Source organism: Vipera ursinii (genome assembly GCF_947247035.1).
Source record: "Vipera ursinii genome assembly, chromosome: 1".
Lineage (NCBI taxonomy): Eukaryota > Metazoa > Chordata > Lepidosauria > Squamata > Viperidae > Vipera > Vipera ursinii.
Window position 1 is genome coordinate 120,538,770 of NC_139512.1, and position 24,829 is coordinate 120,563,598.

Consider the following 24,829-nt stretch of genomic DNA (forward strand, 5'->3'; position numbering starts at 1 on the left):
TATATATGCGCCTGGCCGTTTAAATACGGAAAGGCGCTGCCGACTATGTGTAATTAGTTGCACTGGGGGGGGGGGGGAGAAAAAAAAAGGCGTAGCCACAATTGATTCCTGAACTGTGTAAACCGCCGGTGTTGGTAATAGTAGCCGGCGCGCTTGTCCTCGGCACAAGAACGAGAGTAGCGCGCAGAGCAAGAAAAGCGCGGCGGACGTTTTAGTAAACGTGCAGCGGCTGCCGGGCAGAAGGAATCTCCCTTGGCGACCGTTTTGGCTAAATGGCCTGCGTGCTCACTAGCCAGCGAGTCTCTCCGAAGAGGCTTCAGCAAGCGCCCAGCAGGGACGAGCTCGGGCGAGAGCGCCTTAGCCGGAGCGTCGCTCTTCAGCTCTGCCAACGGAGGAGCGCGCCCGGCCTCGCAGCCGCTTAGCTTTGCGGGCTGAAGAAACCACCGGAGTGTGTGAAGGGACGGCCGTGCCTCTTTCGGTGGCGTGCAACGCCGACCTGCGTGTCTGGAGGAGGGCGGTTGGCACACGCTTCCCGACCCGTCCTTTGCCTGCCCGCCTGCCCGAGGGCTCCTGCACGGGCGTGTCGGGACTCGGGCTTTGGGGCGCTGGCTCGGGAGTTGAAGGCTACGCGTGGAAAAAAAGGCTTTGCTTCCGTCCCGTCCGAGAAACCGCCGCCGCCGCCAGTTGCCTTGTTCACTTTCTTTTCCGGCATCTCAATCGCCAGGAGCTCCGCGCGGTGGGACGGGTGGGACGGGCATCGCTGCTCTGCCAGAAGCCCCCGGGACCTCCAGGGTCGGGCTGCCAAGGCCACACGTGCCTTCTGACCCCCCCTCCCCACCACCACCACCACCTTTGGCCCCTGGAGAAAGATTGCTCTGCCCAGTAAGAGCTGCTGCAGCCCCTGGCTGTGATTTTCACAGTCGGGGGGTGGGGGTGGGGGTGGGGGGTGTTCCCAGTTGCAAAAGAAAGAGGGTGTGTACTTAGATAGCAGGGCGGGGTGGTGGTGGTGGTGGTGGTGGAAATCATTTGCCAGCCTCCTTTTCTTCCCTCTGCGCCCCAGCGCGCTCAGATGGGGGCGGAGGAGAAGGACCTGTCCGCATGGAGTTCCCAGAAGCTCCGTGGAGCCTGTTGCTCTGTTCTGCAAGGGGTAACATCCCACGTCTCTTGGCAAACCAGCCACCCTGGTGAAGAAGGAAGAGGCGGGGGGAGAGGAGAGGAGGCAGGCCCGAGGTGATCGCCCGCAGGTTAGACTTGCAGGTCTTTGGAAACAGTGGTCAAATTAAAACAGGACCCCCCCTCCCCCCAGTTGACATAAACAGAAAAAACCAAAGCTGAAAACTCTCCACTGGGAGGCAGTTGAGGAGGTCCTCAAAAAAAAAAAAAAAAGTAGCCTGCAGTGACAAGGCAAAGAGTCGAACAGTAGATAGAAGGGGAAGGAGAGACGGACCCACTGCCCCGTCTTATTTGGGCTGGCACTTAAAGGAGAGGAACCAGCTGGTGGAGACAGAACTTCCAACATCCAGGATGGGACAAGCCTGGCTGCTTCTTTGGCTCTGCCCCCTGCTTCTCCTCAGCCTCTGGGGCCAAAGGTAAGAAAGACCCCTTCCTCTTTTTATTTTGGATTTCCTTAGCAGCCTCCCTCTGGCCAGATTCTGTTTCTTCAGTTAGTAGGCAAGACCTTAACCCCATAGCCGCACTTGGCAGCAGCGTTCTTCTTCAAATTCTTCCACCCCTGGCCCAGCAAATACACTGTACTAAAGGGAGATTAATGACACATCCCTCACTAATGCAGCTCTTGTAAGCCCCCAAGGGCCTGGAGGCTATGTCACTTGGGAGCTGTTTCTGTAATTACAGCTCTCCCAGGAATGTAGTGTCGAAGCAGATTTGTCTTTTTTACGAGTTGCTCTAGTCATCAGGATTATTTCACCCCCTGCTCCCCCCAGCACATTATAATCCAGGCTGTCATCTCCTTCTACAGACCTATTCTCACCCCATCGGTAATCTTGAAATTCTCGCCAAGAGGCATTTGCTTTGACATGAAAGCGTCCGGGGAGAGCCTTCATTTGTCAGTGTCGATTTTGGAGTTCATCTCTGAATATCCAGGGTTAGGAATTTGCTTGGCATCTTCTAGAAATGGGGTTAGAGGAAGCAAAGCAATCAGTCTCCCAAGTGGTTTTGTTCTAACTTGTTAGCCGTATTTTCCTACTCAAAGTCAAGGACAGTAGGAAGATTGATTCCTGCTTGATCCTTGTATGGAGCAGCTCAATTTACTTCTTAAACTTGGAAAAAGATGATCGTTATCTGTAGCTAGGAGGGGAAAAAATCCTCTAATGGGTAAATTTGAAAGATTCTTTTGATCTCTGTAGTCATTTGAAATAGTCACGGACCTGAGATGGTCTTCCCCAAAACAGTGTTATCTTTTATACAGCATAGTAATTGATTGAAAACTTACTATTTTAACTTCATTGAGCATGGTACGTATCCTACATGGAATTGTTTGCCATAGCTTATCTAGGTTTACCCTATTTTATCATAACACAAGCTAACAAAAGATACCAAATTTGTGGTTTGCGTGATCTTTCTGTGAGCCCTGATGTTCAGCTGGCATTTGTATTACGCAACTACTAATGTTATATGGTTTTTTGTCAAAGTACTGCAGAAACCAGTTACCTTACTAGAGTGGAGTTTTGGCACATAGTTTGAGAGTATTTGTATTTGGAAATGGAAGAGCTGGTCTAAATTCCATTTATAGCATGAAGCTTACTAGGTAACCTTGAATCACAACCTCATACGTAATGCTTTCTTTGTAACGTTTTTTTTTTAGAAAGTTATGTGGAATGGATTATAAAAGGAAATAAGAGACTGATACTTGTATCAAGGCTCAGAAATTTGGTAACAGAAATGGGGAGAAATTTAAAAATATAAAGAACGCTCAATGTTTGGGAAGCATTTTAGAGCATATGTTAGTCTTCCAATATGTATGTGTCAAAATTGACAAGAGTCACAGGATGTTTCTTCACAAGGTAGCCCTGATGAAGACACAGCCATAACTTAACAAATAAGCAATATCTGAGTATCTGGGGTGGAGCACAATGCCCTTTCCAATTTAGGGAGAAAGCTGGGGGTCAAATGAAGAAATGGGGTGTGTGCTGGGTTCTGAGTCCTGGGGTTTGTATCATTCTGCATACAAATTAGTAGCTAATTTCCTTCATCTTTGTGACTCATTTTTACAATAAGGACGGGCAGAAGTTGTTTATGTTGCCCAAAAGCCAATGGATTGGAGGTATTTTATTTATTTTTTAATGGGGCAGAGGATAAGTTTATGAATGAATCAATCAGCATCACGTTTCGAAAAGGCTTGAGGATGCCATGTGGAGTGCTTTCATTATTGCAAGCAAAGCTAGGCTGTTCAGAGCCACCTTATTTTGAAACACACACACACACACACAATCTCTTAATCATTTCTTCGAAGGGCAAGTCCCTTGCTTGAGGGCTAGGAGCTGATCACTTCCAAGAGCAGACATGCCTCTCTTAAGCAGGGCCCACTTACTTTGGGGCTTCAAGTGAATTTTGGATTTGGCATGGATTTTCAGACTGGATCAAGAGAGCCCTTCCCTTTTCATAAATAGGCAATGTAAACTGCCTTTCTAGTTCCTCAGTGTGGGTACAAGAAATTAGACATCATTTTGAATCGTTTAGAAGGAAGAGAGTACATGTAGTCCTCAATTTACTACAGGTTCAAAGTTACAACAGCACTGAAAAAATTGACTGTTGTCACTCAGGACTGTTACAGTATCCCTGTGGTCACATGATCAAAATTCAGACCTTGGCAACTCATATTTATGAGGGCTGTAGTATCCTGGGGTGATGTGACCTCCTTTTGCCACCTTCTGACAAGCAAAGACAATGGAGAAACCAGATTCAACGTGTTACTAACTTAACAACTGCAGTGGTTCACTTAATGACTGTGTCAAGAAAGGTCATAAAATGGGGCTAAACTCAGTTAACAACTGTCTCTCTTAGCAATGGAAATTTCGGGGTCAATTGTGGTCATAAGTTGAGGACTACCGTACTTCCTGAGCCGCATATTCTTCCTCAGTTTAGGAAATGAAGAACATTTATAGTCTTATAAGATATTCTTATAAGATATTCTTACCTCGTATCTTCTAGAAAGATAGCTGCAGTTTAAGGGGGGGGGGACTGACCAATGTAGTGGAACTATTATTTCTTGTGATTTAGAAATTTCTGTTAGCACACTTCTTTCATTTTGTCATCAGCTACAGTTCCTAGATATGTATTATTAACAAGTCCGATATTCCTGTCTTACGGCTGTATGTACTTCTTTTTCTTAATAATTTTGCATTTGTTTATATTAAATCCCAATCTGCTACATCAATCCCGTTCTCTAATATATGAAAATCATTTCTGAATTTTGTTTGTCTTCTGGAATATGAGCTGTCCAACCTAGTTTGTCCCCAGCAAATTTGATAAACATTCTTCCTTATCTAAGTTATTGAAGACTGAGGAGCAACACCCACGGTACCCCTTCAATACCTAACTCCACTTTAATTAGGAATTATTATTGAGTTAATAGTTTACAGGCCAACTGTAGGCTCATCATGCTTAATTAGTTTGCTAATCAAAATAACATAGGATACTTTGTCAGATAGTATTGCTGAAGTTGTTATGTCTACCACATTGCCACAATCTGCTAAGGAAATTACCCAATTAAAATATAGTGGTTCTCTGTCTGGCAATGTGACCAGTAGTTCCGTGGATCATTCTTTCTCCCTGTTTTGACAATAGGAACAACATTTACCTTTAATGTTAAATTAATCTGATATTTCCTCCACTCTTCAGGATTTCTCAGAGATCATAGACAGAGGTTGGTCAAGTGATAAGCAAATTTCTTTTCACATTCTAAGGCAGAATTCCTTTGGCCTGGGGATCTGACCTCATTCAAGGTCAGCAAATATTCCCTGACTTCGTTTCTGTCAGTGTTGAAGGGGAATCCTGCTGGCCTTCACAGATACTCCATGGAAGGTGTTTCTTTCTCCAGAGAAGACTGAGACAAATCAGGAGTTCTACTTTTTCTTTGTGATCAGTTGCCATTCTGCTTTGTTGACACTGTAGCTTGATTGGAGATTTTTTCCTCCTTCCCTGATGCCATCTTTATAGTTCTGGGCTATCTATGTATGTACCCTGTTAGATATTCTGTATATGTTTTCTATGATTTTTTTGCTAATCTTTTTGTATAGCCATATTGGAATTTTTTTGGGCAGTCTTCCATCCTGCTCTTGTTGGAACAGTTGTATAATGTCCCTTCCATATTTCCTGTTTTAGAACATTCTAATCCAGCCATCAAAAGCTTCTTTTCCCATTAACGTCTTTTGCCATGGAATCGTATTTCTCACTGTTCTGAGTTTGTTAAACTCTGTTTTCTGTATAAGATCATACTCATCTGTAGTTTGGGTGGTTGAAATCTGGAGGGAAGTGATGGGTTTGAGGATGTGTGTGTGTTAAGGAGTGTTCAGAGATATTCTGCTTCCATTTCCTTCCTAAAGCCTCCCCAAATAGCAGGCGAAAAACATTCATTCATGCACCTTTAAGACATCACTGGATAGCTCCCTGTGGCTTCCTAGATGATTGGAAAGTTGACTTAGCCAATCAGAGATTGCCTGTCCCATGTCTTTATATAAAGAAATCCAGTACTATAAAATCACTTTTCCACAACTTCCAGTTTGCCCATCTGTACTGATCAAGGATGGTTGATCCCTTTGCGCCTTCCTTCATTCTCAGAGACAGTTATAAGCAACAAAAGACAGAAATTTCCACTTAAAACGTGCGTCCAGAGTTTCTTTTCTAATAGTGTCAATGTAACTGAAGCTCTCTTCTTCATTGCTCCTGTAGGCCACCTTGGAGAATCTGCAGTTTGTTTTAGGAAAGTATGATCCATATCTTATTCTTGGGTCACGGTTAGTAGTGAACACCCAGTAAGAGTGCTGCTGTTATTTCTTTTTCTAGTGATTTTAATCCAGTTTCTCTCAAATTAATTCCAAGTTAACCCAGCTAATTCCTTTGGATTTCTGTGCAGATGTGGCTATTTTTTTAAAAAAAATATGCAGTGCAATTGTTCCTCGTTTTTATTATTCAGTCCTTCTTGAATACATTACAGCCTTTCATTGTATTCAGTTGCTGCAAACTCATGCTAAGCCTTGTCGTTATTATACAGCATTCTCCAATGGGTACACAGATTGGAAGCGATAGGAACTTTATACTATACTATCTTCCAGTATACAGGTAGTCCTCGCAGAGATGCCAAATTGACTGCTCTGATTAAAGAAGCAGCCTCCAACCTTTTGGGCACCAGGGACTGGTTCCATGGAGAGAGGTTTATCCACAAACCGAAGGGGATGTGGTTTTGCATGCTGCCTGCATCCCGCAGATTTATTTATTTATTTATTTAATTAAATTTTTATACCGCCCTTCTCCCGAAGGACTCAGGGCGGTGAACAGGGCATATCTTAATACTACAAAAGTACAAAAGTTAAAAAGGAATTAAATTATTGCCCACAATAAAAACAATGAAAAAAATATATATAAATATTAAAACCCTAAGTAATTCCCCATCAGGCCAGACCAGCTTGTACAAATAAATGGGTCTTTATGTTTATGTTTATGTTTTATGTTTTATTTAATTTATATACCGCCCTTCTCCCTGGGGACTCAGGGCGGTTCACAGGGCATATAAATAAAAATACAATACTATACAAAAGTTAAAACAAAGATTAAATCAGTGCCCAATTAAAAAACAATAATACAATCTAAAATGACAATTTAAAACCCAACTCCCCCATCAGGCCAGACCGGCCAATTCAAACAAATGGGTCTTCAGACCACGACGGAAAGTTCGGAGGTCCGATGCCGTCCGGAGCTCCACCGGCAGTTGGTTCCACAAAGCCGGGGCACCCACAGAGAAGGCCCTCCCCCTGGGGGCCGCCAGTCGGCATTAACCCGCGCCGGAAGGAGCGAAGATCCGGTGCCATCCGGAGCTCAACCGGCAGCTGATTCCACAAAGCCGGAGCGCCCACAGAGAAGGCCCTCCCCCTGGGGGCCACCAGCCGACATTCTCTGACCGGAGGCACCCTGAGGAGGCCCTCTCTGTGGGAACGCACGGGGCGGAGGGGAGTCGACGCCGGCAGCAGGTGGTCCCCGAGGTATTCCGGACCCATGCCATGTAAGGACTGGGGCTTCAGGATGGGGCTTCACTTCTTTGTGCAGCCCGGTTTCTCCCATGCCGAGGAACGGTGCCGGTCCACAGACCGGGGCTTGAGGAGTCCTGGATTAAAGAACACAGTTAACTTTGTTTCTACATGGTAAACCACTTTTGGACTTTGTGCTTGAGGTGGAAAAAAAATCAATCTTTGATTTTGGCTTTTGCCGATTAGATAGGTTTGTTGTTATACAAATGGCTAGTTTACATTATTATATAAAAATAAAAAATTGAGGCTTGATGCTATTCTCTTATTCTACCACACTAAAAGGAGTCGGAAGTCAACACTTTTTCTTTCTTTTTTCCCCCTTTGCCCTACGTTTTTCTCTTCCCCCTTTTCCTTCCTTATTTTTCCCTTATTTTCCTTGGTGCTTTTGTATTTTATATTGTATTTAAATAAACTAATACAAATTTTGATTTGGCTGTTCACAGGCAGTCCTCGACTTATGACCGCAATGGAGCCCAAATGTTCTGTTACTAAGAGACTTGTTAAGGGAGTTTTACCCCATTTTATGACCTTTCTTGCCACAGTTGTTAAGTGAATCATTGCAGTTAAGTTAGTAACACGGTTACTGCCTAAGAGGTGTTAAAAGTTAGTTACATGGTTGTTAAGTGAATCTGGCTTCCCCATTGACTTTACTTGTCAGAAGGTAGAAAAACATGATTCTGGGACACTGCAATCGTCATAAATATGAGTCAGTTGCCAAGCGTCCAGATTTTGATCACATGACCATGGGAATGCTGCAACAGTCTTAAGTCTGATGCATATCAGGCAAAGTTAATTCTGTCTGTCATTGGTGAACATCCTTAAAATAATCATTACAGATTCAAAGAAGCTATTCTAGATTGTGTGTATTTTCTAATAAAACCTCTTACCCCCCTATCTCTATAGTAGAGTTTTTACAGTGGTTTAATGAGTTATGAGATTCAAAGCTCAGTTTATATTACAGTAGGACCCACCAAAAAAGGGACGTGGTGGCTCAGTGGGTTAGGACGCTGAGCTTGTTGATCACAAGGTCGGCAGTTTGGCGGGTCGAATCCCGAGTGCCACGTAGCAGGGTGAGTGCCTGTTACTCGTCCCAGGTTCTGCCAACCTAGCAGTTCGAAAGCACGTAAAAATGCAAGTAGAAAAATAGGGACCACTACGGTGGGAAGGCAACAGCGTTCCGTGCGCCTTTGGCGTCTAATCATGCCGGCCACATGACCACGGAGACGTCCTTGGACAAATGCTGGCTCTTCGGCTTTGAAACGGAGATGAGCACCGGCCCCTAGAGTTGGAAACGACTAGCACGCATGTGCGGAGGAACCTTTACCATTACCTTTAGGACCCACCAAATTTGCCTAGCTGGTTAGGAAATGAAACACTTCTTTGGCATACCTCAAGTGGAGTAGTTGCCAAGATCTTATCAGAGATAGGTAACTTTCCATTAAAGCCCATTGAGGCTTAAAATTCAGTTCAGTGCTCATTTCACGTAAAATACAGATGATAATTTTTTTTTTTAAAAAAAGGAACGTTTGTTAAAAGTCAGCAGAGGAAGCTATTCACATGTCTGCTACTATAAGTAGTTTAACTAATTGAATTAATTTGACGATGTGGGAATTGGAGGGAGATAATTGTTTGAATAGCTATCACCAGAAAGAATGAGATACACCTTGTTTTAACTTGCAATCATGGCCAGCACTTTGTTTCTTGCCTGTAGTTTCCTTGCTCAAAAAAAAGAAAAAAGAAAAAAAGAGAAAAAGTCAGCATTGAAACCAGCGGAGGGAAGGGTTAATAAGGGATCTCTCCTTCTTTCCTAAGTTGCCGGAGTTTTAATAGTTCTGTTTCTGAGTTGCTTTTCTCTCCCCCTCCTTAATTTATTATCGTTGGAACTTGCATTAATTAAAGCAGCAGCAGCAGCAGCAGCAACCACCACTGCTCGTGACCTGCGGCCATTCCTTGTGAAATCGTGTTTCAACCCATGTAGAGCGGGAGTGGGGAGGAGCAGGAAGGCAGGTCATGCAGAGAGAGTATGCCCATTCCTGGAGCCCTTTGGTTCTCTTCCCCAGTGCCGTGAGGTTTGGACCTCTCTTCCTTAGCCTTCTCGGGTCAGGGGAAAAAAAAGTGTACATGGGAGTGGATGGTCCTGTGGTTGGGTGGTGGATAGAAGGAGGGTGAGCAATTTTTATTGGGCAGGCCCTGACTTCCTCAGAGAAGGGGTACAACTGAAGAGCCTTGGTGGAGCAGTGGGCTGATGCCTCCTTAAGTAACACCAGCTGCCTGCAATTAGTGCAGGTTCGCATCCCACCAGGCTCAAGGTTGACTCAGCCTTCCATCCTTCCGAGGTAGGTAAAATGAGGACCCAGATTGTTGGGGGCAATTAAGCTGACTTTGTAATAATGCCGCTTGTGGGTATGTGTGAAAGCCCTGATAAGCAGGCATATACATAGAATGAAGGCTACTGCTAAGCTTGTAAGCCGCCCTGAGTCTTCGGAGAAGGGCGGGATATAAATGGAATTAAAAAAATAAAAAAAAAACTTTACAACTTTTATGGGTTCTTGTGGGTGGTAGAAGGAAAGGTAGCCATTCTGGTCAAAAGGGGTTTGTCTGCAAAATAAGGTAAGTGAAAAAGGAATCTAGACTTATTTCTTATAAAACTTGCTCTTTGTCCTTAAACAATGTCTGTGTGGTTAGAGCAGGCTGTCAGAATTTAACTCAGTCTCATTTGGACATCATTGCTGCATCCCGGGTAACTATAATAGTTTTTTTTTAAAAAAAATCGATAATAAACACTGCCTCTCTTGACAAATTTCATCATATTTTTCCTGGGTGGGAAGGGGCCGTGGTGCATTAATAAGAGATGAATTTCTGAGTGGTTCTCAAGTGTTCACACTGTAGCCTCCTCTGTCAAAGAACCTAGGAAACTTTATACAGGTTTTCTGCGATTGTACAGAAAGCACTAGATTGGGCACAACATACTGTATGTATTTCCCTTAATTATCATTTCAATGATATGTATCCCACCTAGACTATTTCTGGGTCCCATTCTGATGTGTGTATTATCACTGTCCTTCTAGAAGGCCTAAGAAACATAGTTGAGAAATATATGGAATAGCATTATGTTCCACCAGATGCGTGGGCCAATTTCAAGAGTGCCCCAAGTATGGGCATTTCTGAAAAGTCTGCCATAGCTATGTTCACTTTGCATCCATAGTGGATGTAACCAATTTCATTAAATCCAATTTTATTAGCTTGCCTAACACATAAAATCATAAACCAATATTTTAGGGGTTGTTCAACATACTAGGTCAAAATGGGGTCAGCTGCCTAGATGAACATAAATAGGTAGTCTGTAAATGATTTATGAAAATAATGTTATCAAATGCATTGACCTTTTGGAAAGCTGCCCCAGTTACAATTAGATGTCAGGCAGTATAAAAAAATAAATGTATAAGATGCTTTTAATTTTGCTGGTACAGGCTGCAGACACAAATACTTAGTCTTATTTTCCCCCCACTCTGTGTTTGTGTTTTGTATGTGACCCATTCCCCAATTAAGGCCTGAAAGTGGCATGTCACAATGTCTGAATCCAATATGAGTAATTGTCACTCTACCATTCTCATATAATTTTGCAGATAAGATTACTTTCTGATTTTTATTATGTTTGTACTAAGTAAATGTTAGCACCAGAGTTGCTTGCACTACATCATATATACTGGACAGTGTTTCTCAACCTCAGCAGCTTTAAAAGGTGTGAACTGAAGTTCTACACATTTTGAAGTTGCTGAGGTTGACAATTGTTGCCTTACAGCAGGGGTCTTCAAACTTGGCTCTTTTATGATTTGTGGACTTCAACTCCCAGAATTCCTCAGCCAGCATGCCTGGCTGGCAAATTCTAGGAGTTAAAGTCCACAAGTCATAAAAGGGCCAAGTTTGAAGACCCCTGCTTTACAGATATGGGATGAACTCCCAGCATTCTGGGTCTATAATTGAACTCTATCATTTGCTATAGAAAAATGATATGTTTTATTATTTTATCAAGAAATTGCTCAGCCTTTCAGAGCAATGCTCTGTTCTTGGAGCTGGCTGCAGCTACTGACAGGTGATGTTGCTGATTTTCAAAGTTTGAACCACTGCTTATTTTGAAGATATAGCAGAACTGGAAAGGCTCTTTTCTGATTTGGGGATCATAGATGTTGTATAGTGGGTTCTTTGGAAGCAGGAGGCGAGACGAGAGGGTTCAAACAGGAACATTGCTTTATTGAAGTAACAGGAACAGAACTGAATCAGAGGCTTCTGCGCAGCTACTTATATGGTTGGCCACTAGGCAGTGGCCAATAGGTTTAAAGGAACCTATTTCCGCCACAGAGCCAACCTATGATTGTCCTGGAGACTGCATGTCTGGGCAGTCAGCGACCGTTACACAGACACCCTAGTTAAGCAATCTTAAGCAGCATTCAAAAGACATTGAAAACAGTTCAAGTAAAAGGCCCAATACATTACACCCCTCCCTCCTAGAATGTACACACATTATTATTATTTGAGAATAAAGTCTTGCAAATATGGTGGTGGTCTGTGTGACCTTGCAGACTGCCTGGGGGATCCAGGCAACTCCCGGTCTATCAGCTTGCCCGCTGGGCTGGGTAGACCAGGACTAATGAGTTCACTTAGAGTCAGATTGACTTGAGTCCCTTTGGCCGGCCATTCCAGGTCAGCCCAAACCAAAGTCCAATGAAGAAGCAGAGTTAGCACAGAGGCTGTCTTGATCGGGATGACTTTCCCCATCAGGGGACCCTTGTTGCACTCCTGGGCTTCGCCCATCTACGACCACCTGGCCGTTATCTTGACTGGTTGAGTCCTCAGAGCATGTGAACTGCCCTGCTTGGCTGCTGAGAGCGGACCCGTTTCGAGGTCCTTGCTTTGTGGCCGTTCTGTGAACCGCTTCCACAGCTGATCAATATGGCGGCGAATGACTCACCCCCCCATCCAGAGCCACCTCATACAAGAGAGGGCCCGAGATTTTGACAATTTTACCTGGCACCCACAAGTTCCCATGCTCATAGTTCCGGTCCCATACTCCATCACCCACTTGCAACCCCCTTGGAGGCTTTGGGCATGAGGTGTCTGCTGCCACTCAGTCAGGGTGCAACCTGTCCAGCTTTGTGATGAGCCTTCTCCCCCAGCGAAGCTCTGCTGGGCTCTTGCCTGTTACTGTACAGGGCGTAGTGTGCTGGCAAAGCAAGAAGTCAGCCAGCCTATGGTGCCAATCTCCAGTCACTATGCGCTTGAGTGACTCCTTTGTAGTGTGCACCATATGTTCAGCCTGCCCGTTAGTTGAGGGATGAAAGGGAGCCGATGTAGCATGCCTTATGAGGTTAGTCCTCAAGAAGGCTTGAAACTCTTCCGCTGTGAACTGGGCCCCATTGTCCGATACTACAACGTCCGGTAGCCTGTGTGTGGCAAAAAGCTTTCTAAGCACCTGGATGGTCCTAGCAGTAGTCATGGTTGAAACAGGAATTACTTCCAGCCATTTAGAGTGGCTGTCGACCACTATCAAGAATAGCTGTCCCTGAAAGGGCCCAGCAAAGTCAATGTGAATCCTTTGACCACAGTGTATGAGTTTCCTCCCATCTGTGGACAGATGGGAAGCAGCGAGGGACCGGCCCAGGCCACATTGGCACTGTCCCCTGCGTGCACACTGGGCAGGTATCACCCTTTGTGAGGAATGAAGAAATACACCATTGCCTGGAAGTGGCCAGCATATGACCCTGCCTACTTCAGGCAGGCTAGGGGTTGGGCAGCATTGCGCTTCTCTTCAGATTTGTGCCACCCAGCTCAACTTCTCGGCAGTGTGAGGAGAGCGACCCACTGCCTGCCAAAACCAGGCAGGCTGGGGGCTGGGCATCATTGCACAGGTTAACATCAACTCTCACGCTGCTCATGGCATCCCCTCCCCCAGAGCCCACCAAGCTGGATGGGTGAAGTAGGCGAGGGTCATGTACTGGCCACTTCCAGGCGATGGTGCATTTCTTCATTCCTCACAAAGGATGACACTTCTCCAGCTGCGTTTCTTGCCTGTTTTTCTCCCTCCCTCATCTCAAATATTTCCCACCACACTGTTCTAGGAAGGAAGGAAGGAAGGAAGGAAGGAAGGAAGGAAGGAAGGAAGGAAGGAAGGAAGGAAGGAAGGAAGGAGAGGGATGGTCTGAGGGAAGTCCTGCTTTAGTCCTGCCCTGCTGCCCTTTCACCATCCCCTTGCCCCCTCCTCCTGGCCTATCCTGGGGGGTCTCCCATCCTATTGCTAAGGAAGCTTTGGATACAAAGCCAGGTCTCCTCACATGGAGAGGGAGTGGGCCTCCCTCTTGATTTTGCCCTCCTACCCATCATGAGCAACCTGGCTAAGGAGGTGAGTGCAGCTGGGGGCCACCTTGGGGAAGTGGGGCTGGGCTTAGTGCCATGGGTCTTGAGGGCTGGTCTGGGCATTTGACCTCCATGCCACCATCCAGCCCTCCACACACACACACATGGCCTGAGAGGAACAGGCTCCCCCAGTGGACCATGCCTTGGCACTTGCCCCAGTCCCTTCTGCCAGAGACCCTCAGATCTGTCCCATTCCTGCCCAGCCCCCCCCCCCCCGTGTTGGTTAATCCAAGATGCAGAGTCAGAATACTCTATGAGTTAGAAGTCAAGCCAGAGTACAAAACCAAAGCCCAGGAATGTATTGCTGAAATAGGAATATTTAAGTAAAGCAGCTCCTGTTTGTCTGATTCATATATTGCATTGAGGCGTACCTTGTTTAGTCATGATTTGTTGAATAAATCACATTTGGCTGGGTCCACATATTATTAACCATGTTTTGGAAACCACAGTAATTTGATTGATATAACATACTAAGACAAATAATCATGTTCTGACTTCCCCATGAAGTAGGTCTTATGTTACTTCCCAGCCCAGGAAGAATCTGTGCCACTTAAATGAAAGGATTTAATCTAATGCAGGAAAGTTCTGCCAGGTAAGATCCCTGTTAGGCCACAGATCAGGTATTGCACACAAGAGTGGCTTGGATGTATGCACCAGTGCGGATGAGAGTAGTCCAGCCTGTTTACTTGTCACGCAAAGACTCCTGCCAAAATGGTTTCCCCCCTGCTATTTTCTATTCAAACCACAGACTTTTTAATACAATTATGAAAAGTGTACCTGGCCACCTTGTTTCATCCCAACCATGGTCATTGCTGAAGAAGTACTTGTGCACACTGACTCATAGTCAGTCTATGGAGCAGAGCGAATAGTCATTACACACATGAAATCCTACTGTCTACATAGGAAAAAGGGTTTGTCTTTATATAGACATGTCAACCTCCCCCCACCTGCTCCCCGCAGTTGGAGAGTAAAGCTATAGCACAAACATTGGAAGAACATTCAAGTGATAACCCTCTTTTTTTTTCTTTCCCAAGCTCACGAAGATTGACTCTCTCCAAATCTTCATTTACTTTCACAGAATTCTGTCCTACATTGTAAGGTCAGTCTTGTGTATTGTCCAGATGGAAGTGTGCCCCATGAATACCAGTAGAGAATAGGATGCTTTCAATTGATCCTCTGGTAGATTACCAACACATTTGCCCTAGACGGGCTGCTGTCCCATTCCCACATACAAATATGTGAACAACGGGTTCTCTGTGTGGATGCCACTTCCGGAAGTCCATTCTGGGCCTGGGCAACAAAAAATTAGCTATCGGTTCTGCAGAAGAGGTGTGAACTGGCTGAATCCCACCACTGTCCACATCTGTTTCCCCCCCTTACTTTCAGAATCTTCTCCATGTTAATAAAAGTATGATTTGTTGTCTGTTGATTCCAAGGATGTGATAGACTGAAATTAATTTCTGATATCCTGAAGTAAGTATGCAGAGCAGAACTCATGGCCCAGGAGCTGCATATCATTTATTTCTTGTTTCTTATTAAAAATCTCTGCTGGCTCATCTTACTGCAAGGCGACTTGGGGTGACTTACAATATATCACATATCAAAGAATCAGGAATGTCTCCTTATACGTTCACTTTTTGTCTGGTAGCAAAAAGCTTCCATACGATCATCTTAACATCTGTCATTTCCCCCTGTTCATATTATAACATGGACAGTTGGGAAAGGTCACATTTTCTTTTACTTCATTGGAAATCAGTTCAGGTGTGAGGAGAAGGAAATTGTTCACTGCGTGGGTGTTAAAAGTTGAATAACAGAATAACAGAATTCAGAATAGCAGATTTGGAAGGGACCTGGGAGTCTTCTAGTCCAGGGCTTTTCAACCAGTGGTACGGGTACCACCTGTGGTACATTGGCACCTAGCAGGTGGCACACGACCATCCTAGAAAAGTGGTAGCGGGGGAGGCGAATGAGTTGAACCGGTGGCAGCACTGCACAAGCCTGAGCGAGAGACGGCTGGAGCTGCAGGGCTGTCAGGGCTCAGCAGAAGCGCCAGGATCAGTGCCAGGCTCCAGCTGGAGCTCAGCGCTGATCCTGGCACTTCTGCTGAGCCCAGAAGAAGCGCTGATCAGCTGGAATGTTGCAGCATCTCCAGGGTCCTGTGATTTACATTCAGATGCTTGGCACTGATTCATATTTATGACGGCTACAGTGCCCCAGGGTCATGTGAAGTGACCTAAACCTGCTGCAACCACCCAGCAGAGGGGGAGGAAAAATAAAAACCAAACACCCCCACCCACCCCGGCTGCCAATCCTCAACAGAAATGCTCACAACAATGAAAATCTCGGACAGGAGAAAGAGCACCGCCGAGCGGGCAGGCAGGTGTCTTGCTCTGCTGTGGCTTGGGGGGCACTTTTTTCAGTGCCATTGTAACTTCAAACAGTCACTAAGAAAACTGTTGTAAGTTGAGGGCTACCTGTACTTCATCACTTTTTTCCATTTTTTTTTGGTCATCAAGTTTTTAACACTTTGCTAGGCGACTGGTGGTATTCTGATGTTGCCATTTCCTAAAAGTGGTACAATGGGTGAAAAGGTTGAAAAGCCCTGTTCTAGTCCAATCTCCAGCACACAAAGGAGGCCCTATATCATTCCAGACAAGTGGCTGCCCAATTTCTTAAAAACCTCTAGTATTTATTTTTATTTATTTATTTTATTATATTTATATACCGCCCTTTCCCGAAGGACTCAGGGCAGTTTACAGGGTGATTAAAACGAAAAATACAAAAGTTAAAAACAATTAAAAAATTATATCAATCCATGAACAAATAAAAACCCCAGTTAAAATTAAAATTAAAATTAAAATTCTCAGCCTGGGCCAGAGAGCTCGAAGAGCCAGGTCTTCAGGTCCCGGCGGAATGAACGGAGGTCGGGGGCAGTCCTAAGCTCCACTGGCAGCTGGTTCCAAAGGGCAGGCGTGCCCACTGAGAAGGCCCTACCCCTGGGAGTTATCCACCAGCAATCTCTTACCGGTGGTACCCTGAGAAAGACCCTCCCTGTGGGAGCGCACTGGACGAAGGGAGCTTGATGCCGGCAGCAGGTGTTCCCTCAGATATCCCGGACCCAAGCCATTTAGGGCTTTATAGGTCATCACCAGCACCTTGAATCTCACCCGGAAGACAACTGGAAGCCAATGCAGCTCGCGGAGTAGAGGTGTTACATGGGAGTATCGGGAAACCCCCATCACAACTTGCGTGGCCGCATTCTGCACCAGCTGAAGCCTCCGAGTGGTCCTCAAGGGCAGCCCCATGTAGAGAGCGTTGCAGTAGTCTAAACGGGAGGTCACGAGCGCGTGAGTGACTGTGTGTAGGGCATCTCGGTCCAGATAGGGTCGCAACTGGCGCACCAGGCGAACCTAGTATGGGATCACCCACAACTTCTGAAGGCAAACTGCTGCAGTGATTAATTATTCTCGCTGTCAGGAAACTTCTCCTTAATTCTAGGTTGGATCTCTCTTTGATAGTTTTCCATTTGTTATTTCTGAAAATAAGTTAAAATAAGACATGCTGACATTTGAAAGCTTATCTTCTGTTCAATCTTTTAATCTTCATGCAGACTTAACCCTTTCTGTTGTGTGGCCCCTGACGTGCTGCTTCAGTCATTGGTCTAACAAAAATTGCACACCCCATTAAAAATGATCTAGCCTTCAGCAAGCTTAAAGATGAGATTTGAGAATGAGATTAAAGGGCTTGGGGCTGATCTTTGCTCTTCCCATTGTTGTCCTTTAGGTCTTGTAACTTGAAGGAGTTATGCTTCCTGTATCATCAGAGAGATGCTTTAGCCAGTTACAGAGGGAACTGGCCAATAAAGTACTTGTTTGAAAGACTGATCTGGTCTGCAAAATTGAAGAGTGATACATTGGATCACAAGGACAAGAGGTGGTCTAAAATGGCTATGTGGGAGCCTAATGCTGTTCTCATTGGCTTGGGCATGAGTATCTTTTCTTGTAATATATTATGGTATTGTTCCCATGATCCATTTTCTCTAAAACATAAGCCCTTAGGTTGTTCTGGTTTCTTATGTATCTGTAACCAGATATTGAACAAAGATCCTACCACATGTTTTATTCTTGTTTCCTAGTACACTTAAAGGGTAAGCTCTGCATTACTTATAATGTGGATTTTGATCCTGGGAGTCCTCTGGCTTGACTTTGTGTAAAAAGTGCAGGGGATTTTATTCTTCCATACTCCAATTGCATTCAAGTTCTTGGGGCATCAGAATTGGTTGCCTTAGTCTACATCTGGGGCTGCCTTTCTCTCACTTCCTGGATCTGTCTTGAACTGTTGAATGAATCTTCTCTTTGGGAAAATCATGAACCTTTGTTCCACCAGGCTATGTTTTCTGCAGGACTTCTGAATAAGAAGCTGTCTGTGTTTTTTTTGTGTAGGATCTCTTTTCTGTGTGTGCAATTGATGAACAGAATCAACTGTTACAACCTTTACTAGCAAGTTGGACTCAAGGAATTCTGTTGAGCATCTCTGTGTGTCTTGTCTTTCTTGTTCATTTGTGTACCTGGATATAGGTGTGATCAATTACATAGATCATGATAGGGTATTATTGTATTCCCAGGTATGTAGGGTACACGTCTATAAAGTTTACTTTTTGCATTGTGTATTTTTACCTAACCCCCTGGATTGAGCAAGCCTAGGATAAAATACTAGACGTGAGGTGCAAAACTCTGGACAACCACAAATGATAACAATTTTTTGCACATCTTTGCTGCCATCTAGTGATTTTCTTTGCAGCTGCTTCACCTGCATCATTTTAGTGACCACATATTTCTTCTCTTTGGTCAACATAATTGGTATATAGGGTTATTTGGTTAGTCTCTTCCTAGGAATACCACATGAATGGAGTAGAGGAGAGGAGAGGAGAGGAGAGGAGAATTCTTTATTAGCCAAGTGTGGTTGGACAAACAAGGAATTTGTCTCCGGTGCACAAGCTCTCAGGGTACATACAAGTAATACTGTAGTGATAAATCATGATCATAAAATGCAACATAAGATGCAACATTTAGTGATAGTCATAGGTTACTAGCTAAGCAAACAACATAAATCATACTAGGATACTAAATAAAACAATATAAATTGTAAGTTACAAGCAATAAAGTTATAGTCATAAGAAGATAAGGATAGGTAATAGGAAAGATGAGGAGAATAATAGTAATACGGCTCTATTAAGTAGTTTGACGGTGTTGTAGGAATTAGTTGTTAAGCAGAGTGATGGCGTGGGGGGAAAAACTGTCCTTATGTCTAGTTGTTCTGGTGTGCAATGCCCTACAGCGTCGTCTTGAGGGAAGAAGTTGAAACCGTTTGTGTCCAGGATGTGAGGGGTCTGTAGATATTTTCACAGCTCTCTTTCTGGCTTGTGCTGTATACAGGTCCTCAATGGAAGGCAGGCTGGTAGCAAATGTTTTTTTCTGCAATTCTAACTGTTCGTTGAAGTCTGTGTCTATCTTGTTGGGTTGCAGATCCAAACCAGACAGTTGTAGAGGTGCAAACAACAGACTTAATAATTCCTTTGTAAAACTGTATCAACAGCTCCTTGGGCAGTCTGAGCTTTCTGAGTTGGCGCAAGAAGAACATTCTTTGTTGTGCTTTTTTGATGACATTTTTGATGTTAGGTGTCCATTTTAAATCTTGAGATATTATAGAACCTAGAAACTTGAAGATCTCTACTGTTGATACTGTGTTGTCTAGTATTGTAAGAGGTGGAAAAATAGTAGGGTTTGTCCTAAAATCTACTATCATTTCTACAGTTTTTAGTGTGTTCAGTTCCAGATTGTTCTGGCTGCACCACAAGATTAGTTGTTCAACCTCTTGTCTGTATGCAGATTCGTCATTTTTGTTGTCTCAAACGAGACCAATTGTTGTACCATCTACAAACTTCAGTACCTTAACAGAGGGATCTTTTGAGATGCAGCCATCTATTTCAAATACAGTAATAGCACAGGTTTGCTAGAAGGGTGCTACTTTCAGATGAAAAGTGGTTTTCAGATAGTTTTAATTCTGACAGTGGATTCTATGTAGCCCTTCTGAACAGTTTGAGAATTCTATTGGAGAATCCCCTAACTTCCCTGTAAAACAAAAAAACCTGCTTGGAGAGAAGGCCATCAGAATTGAACCTGCATAGTTATATAGCATGTTCATGTTTTAATCTTCAGACTGAGAGTCAATGGTATGTTGCAGACATAAATATTAACAGCTCATATTAATATTTATTAGCTCATTTCTGTGGTATGTTGATGGTCTGAATAGAAATAATAACATAACTGTTATGTATTGGGCTCAATGGTAATACCACGTGGGTTGCCAGAGCAGCTAATGGCTCTCCAGCAACCCAGACTACAAGTCTCCAGTGCTGCTATTGGCTGTCCCTAGGCGGCAATGGTTGCTTCAAACCTATTGGCTGCTGCCTAGGGGCTAGACTATATATTGAAGCTAGTTACAGCCCAATACTCTGTTCAGATCTGGCAAGCAATAATCCATGAGCTTTCCTGAACTCACTTGCCTCATCTTCATTCCTGTGCCAAGAACCCGCTACACAACACTGGCGATGAGGGTGGGATCCTGCTTCCCTGAAAAAGAGCTGAAGTCTTAGAGGGGAAGGCAGTGCACGCCGGAGGGAAAAGGCATTCCCCCCCCTCCCTCAAGGTCGGCTAGCAAGCTATGCTAGTGACCTCGTGCTCAGCGGACTCATTCCCTGAGCCTGGGAAACAGGATCGAAAGGAATCGCAGGAACCAGCAAGAAACAGAATGCCGAAGGTCAGAAGACTTCGAGAATTAGATGTGAAGCATCCAGAAGAATGGCCATCTTATTTGTCTCAGGTAGAAAACTACCTCCGGGCAAACCAAATCATGGAAGAAGGCCTCAAGGCCGCAACACTACTCTGCCTGTGCGGCCCAGCAACCTTTGATTTGGCCGAGAACCTCTTCGCTCCGACGCCAATAGAATCAGTCTCCTATGCAGACCTCAGAAAGAAGCTAACTGAACATTTCCAGCCCAAGATGTCTGAAATGGCCTGGTGTTCCAAGTTTGACCAGAGAGTGCAGCAACCTGGTGAATCAGCTTCAGAATTCATCGTGGGCCTGAGGCAGGCTGCACGCCTTTGCAAATTTTCGAACTTAGAAGAGACTGAGATCGGCTCGTTTGTGGCCTACAGAACCGAATGCTTCAACAAAGACTCTTTGCCAGACTGAGTTTAACGTTTTCAGAAGCACAGGACAAAGTTTTGGCCGATGAAGCCGCTGGGGGCGCAGTTCAAGCAGTCCAGCCCGCCAAAATGACAAAGCATGAAGAAACGGTTCACCACGAGGATGCCAAATGCCCCGAAGAGTCCTCCGAGGAGGAAGAACCAGAAATCAACAAACTTCAAAAGCAGCCCAATGCGCAACACCGCAACAGCCAGCAGCAAGAGAACACTTACAAGGCAGTTCTCTTACCTAGATGTAAAGGGTGCGGTGGCAGCCATTTTCGCGCTGATTGCAGATTCCGGTCAGCCACGTGCAGAGCCTGCGGCCGGACAGGCCACATCGCAGTGGTTTGCAGAGCCCACCAGAGGGACCGGCCACCCAAACACCAGTCGGAAGAACCGACTAGGAGAGGTACTGGGGCTCAGGGTCCGGTTAGTGTGAGGTTTTTCAGAAGCCATAGAAGTGTGGGCCGCACTGGGGCCCAAAGCCCCCTCAAACCTAAACTCAGACTCCTGGTAGAGCTACAAGGAGTTCCTTGTAAAATGGAATAGGACTCTGGCTCTGCAGTCACCATTATTTCTCAAGACACTTTTAATTTCGTGTGTAGGGGCAGTAACAATTGGGCCAAACTGAGGCCCTAAGACATAATTCTAATTGACTTTCAAAATGCTCAAGTTAAAGTTAAGGGAGAAGCCACCTTGACTGTAAAATTTAAGGGGTTTTATGGGCACCTGGATGTCATAGTAGTAGGGGGCCAGAGAACGAGTCTCATTGGACTCAACTGACGTTTTTGATTATGCCCTAGGAACATACACAGGCCTGCCTATCTCATTCAAGCTAGACCCCAACGTAGTTACAATTAGGGTTAAGCCTCGAAGGGTCCCCTTTGCCTTAAAACATAAAATTGATTCTGAACTTGACAAGCTTGTAGAACAGGGTGTTTTACAGCCAGTTGATGGAGTGGGAAACTCCTATAGTCACCCCACTTAAAGCCAACGGGGAAATTCACATTTGTGCTGATTATAAATGCACTCTAAATAAAGCCCTCAAGCAACACGCTTACCCGGTTCCAGTGGTCAACCACATTTTAGCCTCCTTGCAAGGGGGTACTATTTTTGCTAAACTTGATTTAGCACAGGCCTATCAGCAATTGCCGGTTGATGAGGCCACAGCTGTGGCTCAGAGGATCATGACTCACAGGGGGGCTTTCAAAGTAAAATGCTTACAGTTTGGAGTCAGTGTTGCCCCAGGCATTTTCCAGGGAATAATGGAACGCACACTTAAGGGCATTCAGGGCATCTGCGCTTATTTTGATGATGTTCTTATTCCTGGGGAATCCCCAGAAGTGTTAGCCAGCAGGCTCAGAACTGTTTTACAGAGGCTTCATGAAGCAGGCCTCAAGTTAAAAAAGAGCAAGTGTAGTATTGGGGTTCCTTCAACAGAATTCTTGGGATTCAGAATTGATGCTAACGGCATTCACCCTGCTGAATCTAAAGTGAAGGCCATTAAAATGGCTCCTAGTCCCAAATCCAAAGGTGAGCTACAAGCATTCTTAGGTCTCCTTAACTTCTATCACACCTTTCTACCTCATAAGGCAGCATTAGCAGAGCCTTTGCACAGGCTTTTAGATAAGAAAGCTCCATGGAAATGGACTAATTTACATGAAAAAAGTTTCCAGGACTTAAAAGCACTATTGTCAGAAAAGTCCACTGTAACTCATTACGAAGAGTCTAAACCAGTATGTCTTGCATGTGATGCATCTCCCTATGGGGTGGGGGAAGTTTTAAGTCACTTAGAAAATAATGGAACACAGGTTCCTATAGTATTCTACTCAAGGACGTTGTCCTCTGCTGAGCACAATTATGCTCAGATTGACAAATAGGCCCTAGCCATTGTTGCTGGAATAAAAAAATTCCATGACTATTTATATGGCAGGGACATCACAGTCTTTACAGACCACAAGCTACTGTTCGGACTTTTCACAACAGACAAACAAACCCCCCACATACTTTCACCAAGAATGTTGAGATGGTCTATTTTTCTTTCTGCATACAATTTTAAATTGATTCACAAACCGGGCAAAGAAATGGGCCATGCTAATGGCCTCAGCAGACTACCACTGCCGCTAATGGAACCAGATCCAGCTCCTGCTGCCAGAATTCTGTCCATACAGGACCTGCCTGAATTACCCCTCCATGCTGGGGACATTGCTGCTGAAACAGCTACAGATAGAATACTTAGTAGAGTACTTTCATGGGTATATACGGGATGGTTGGATAAAAGCCCAGGTTCTGAATTTCAGAATTATTTTGTCAGGAGACATGAGCTTTCTGCCCACAAAGGGTGCATTTTATGGGGAAACAGAGTCATAATTCCCTCTTCCCTAAGAGACAGGGTATTACAATCATTACGTGAAGGCATTGTCAGAATGAAAGCTTCAGCAAGAAGCTGCCTTTGGTGGCCTGGCCTTGACAAGGACATTGAGGCACAGGTCCATAGTTGTTATACATGCCAGCAATCTAGGCCTGAAATGCCACAGGCTCCAGTTCACAGGTGGGAGGAAACACACATTCCCTGGTCTAGAATTCACATAGACTACGCTGGGCCCTTTTAGGGCCAGCTCTTTCTCATAGTGGTGGACAGCCACTCCAAATGGCTGGAAGTAATTCCAGTCCCTAACATGACTACTGCTAGGACCATCCAGGTGCTGAGAAAACTCTCTGCCACACATGGGTTGCCAGATGTCTTAGTTTCAGACAATGGGGCCCAATTCACTGCTACTGAATTTCAGGCCTTCCTTAGAGCAAATCTCATGAGACATGCAACGTCTGTACCCTTTCATCCGTCTTCTAATGGTCAAGCTGAACGCATGGTGAGGACAATGAAGGAATCACTCAAGCGCATTGTAACAGGTGACTGGCATCACAGATTGGCAGATTTTCTACTCTGCCAGCATTCTACGCCCTGCACTGCTACAGGCAAAAGTCTTGCAGAACTGCATTGGGGGAGGTGATTGATCACTAAATTGGACAGGTTGCATCCAGATAGAGTGGCAGCAGAAGCCTCTTGACCAAAACCCCCTAGGGGGCTGCAAATGGGCGGTTGGGTTTGGGCCAGGAACTATGGTCATGGGAATCTGTGGGTTCCTGGTCAAATTACCAAAGCATCTGGGCCCCTATCTTATGAAGTGGGGCTGAAGAGAGGGCGAATTGTCATACGCCACATTGATCAACTCAGAAAACGGTTTCCAGAACGGCCACTAAGTGAGGACTGCATCATAAGTCCCTCCCAAGGTCCTCAAACGTGCGGCCAAGCTAGTCCTCACTTGGACTCTCAGGACCTTTCCTTCATAACCAATGAGGAACTAGATGGAGAAGTGGGGAGTCCAGGAATGCAACATGGATGCCTTGAAGGAGCAAGCCAACCGGACTCCAGCAACCGCTGTGCCTACTCTGCTGATCAGTCTGCTCTGGGGTGGGCCAACCTGGAGAGGCCAGCCAGAGAGCATCTAATCCCCTTAACTCAGGAGCAACAAGGGACATGGGTCTAGCCAGCCCACTCGGTAAGCTGGTAGACCACAAAGTGACTGGAACTCCGAGACGTTCCACTAGGGTACACAAGCGTCCTTCATATCTTGCTGATTATGTTGTAAAATAAAGATATATAATGTTGTTGTATTGCAACTTGCCACTGTACTACAGAAACTGAGAGTTATGATGTTAACTGTCTAGTGTGCTGTCATTCATATGCTATGATGTTAACTGTCTAGTGTGCTGTCAAGGAAGCCTATTCATCCAGATGCTGTAAGTTAACCTTGTAACCTATGTGGGTTTATTTTCTATTACCATATTTTCCGGCGTATAAGATGACTTTTAACCCATGAAAATCTTCTCAAAAGTTGGGGGGTT

At 44.9% G+C, this 24,829-nt stretch overlaps 1 protein-coding gene across 1 annotated transcript in view; it reads left to right on the forward strand.

The window, feature by feature from the left end:
• Positions 1-1,524: 1,524 nt before the first annotated feature.
• WNT10A (Wnt family member 10A) overlaps positions 1,525-24,829 on the forward strand; it is a gene marked incomplete at both ends in the record, with an annotated part of 61,962 nt that continues 38,657 nt past the window's right edge. Inside the window, one exon of the mRNA XM_083369133.1 lies at positions 1,525-1,589. Within this exon, the coding sequence (XP_083225259.1) occupies positions 1,525-1,589 (65 nt within the window). The remainder of the gene's footprint in view (positions 1,590-24,829) is intronic.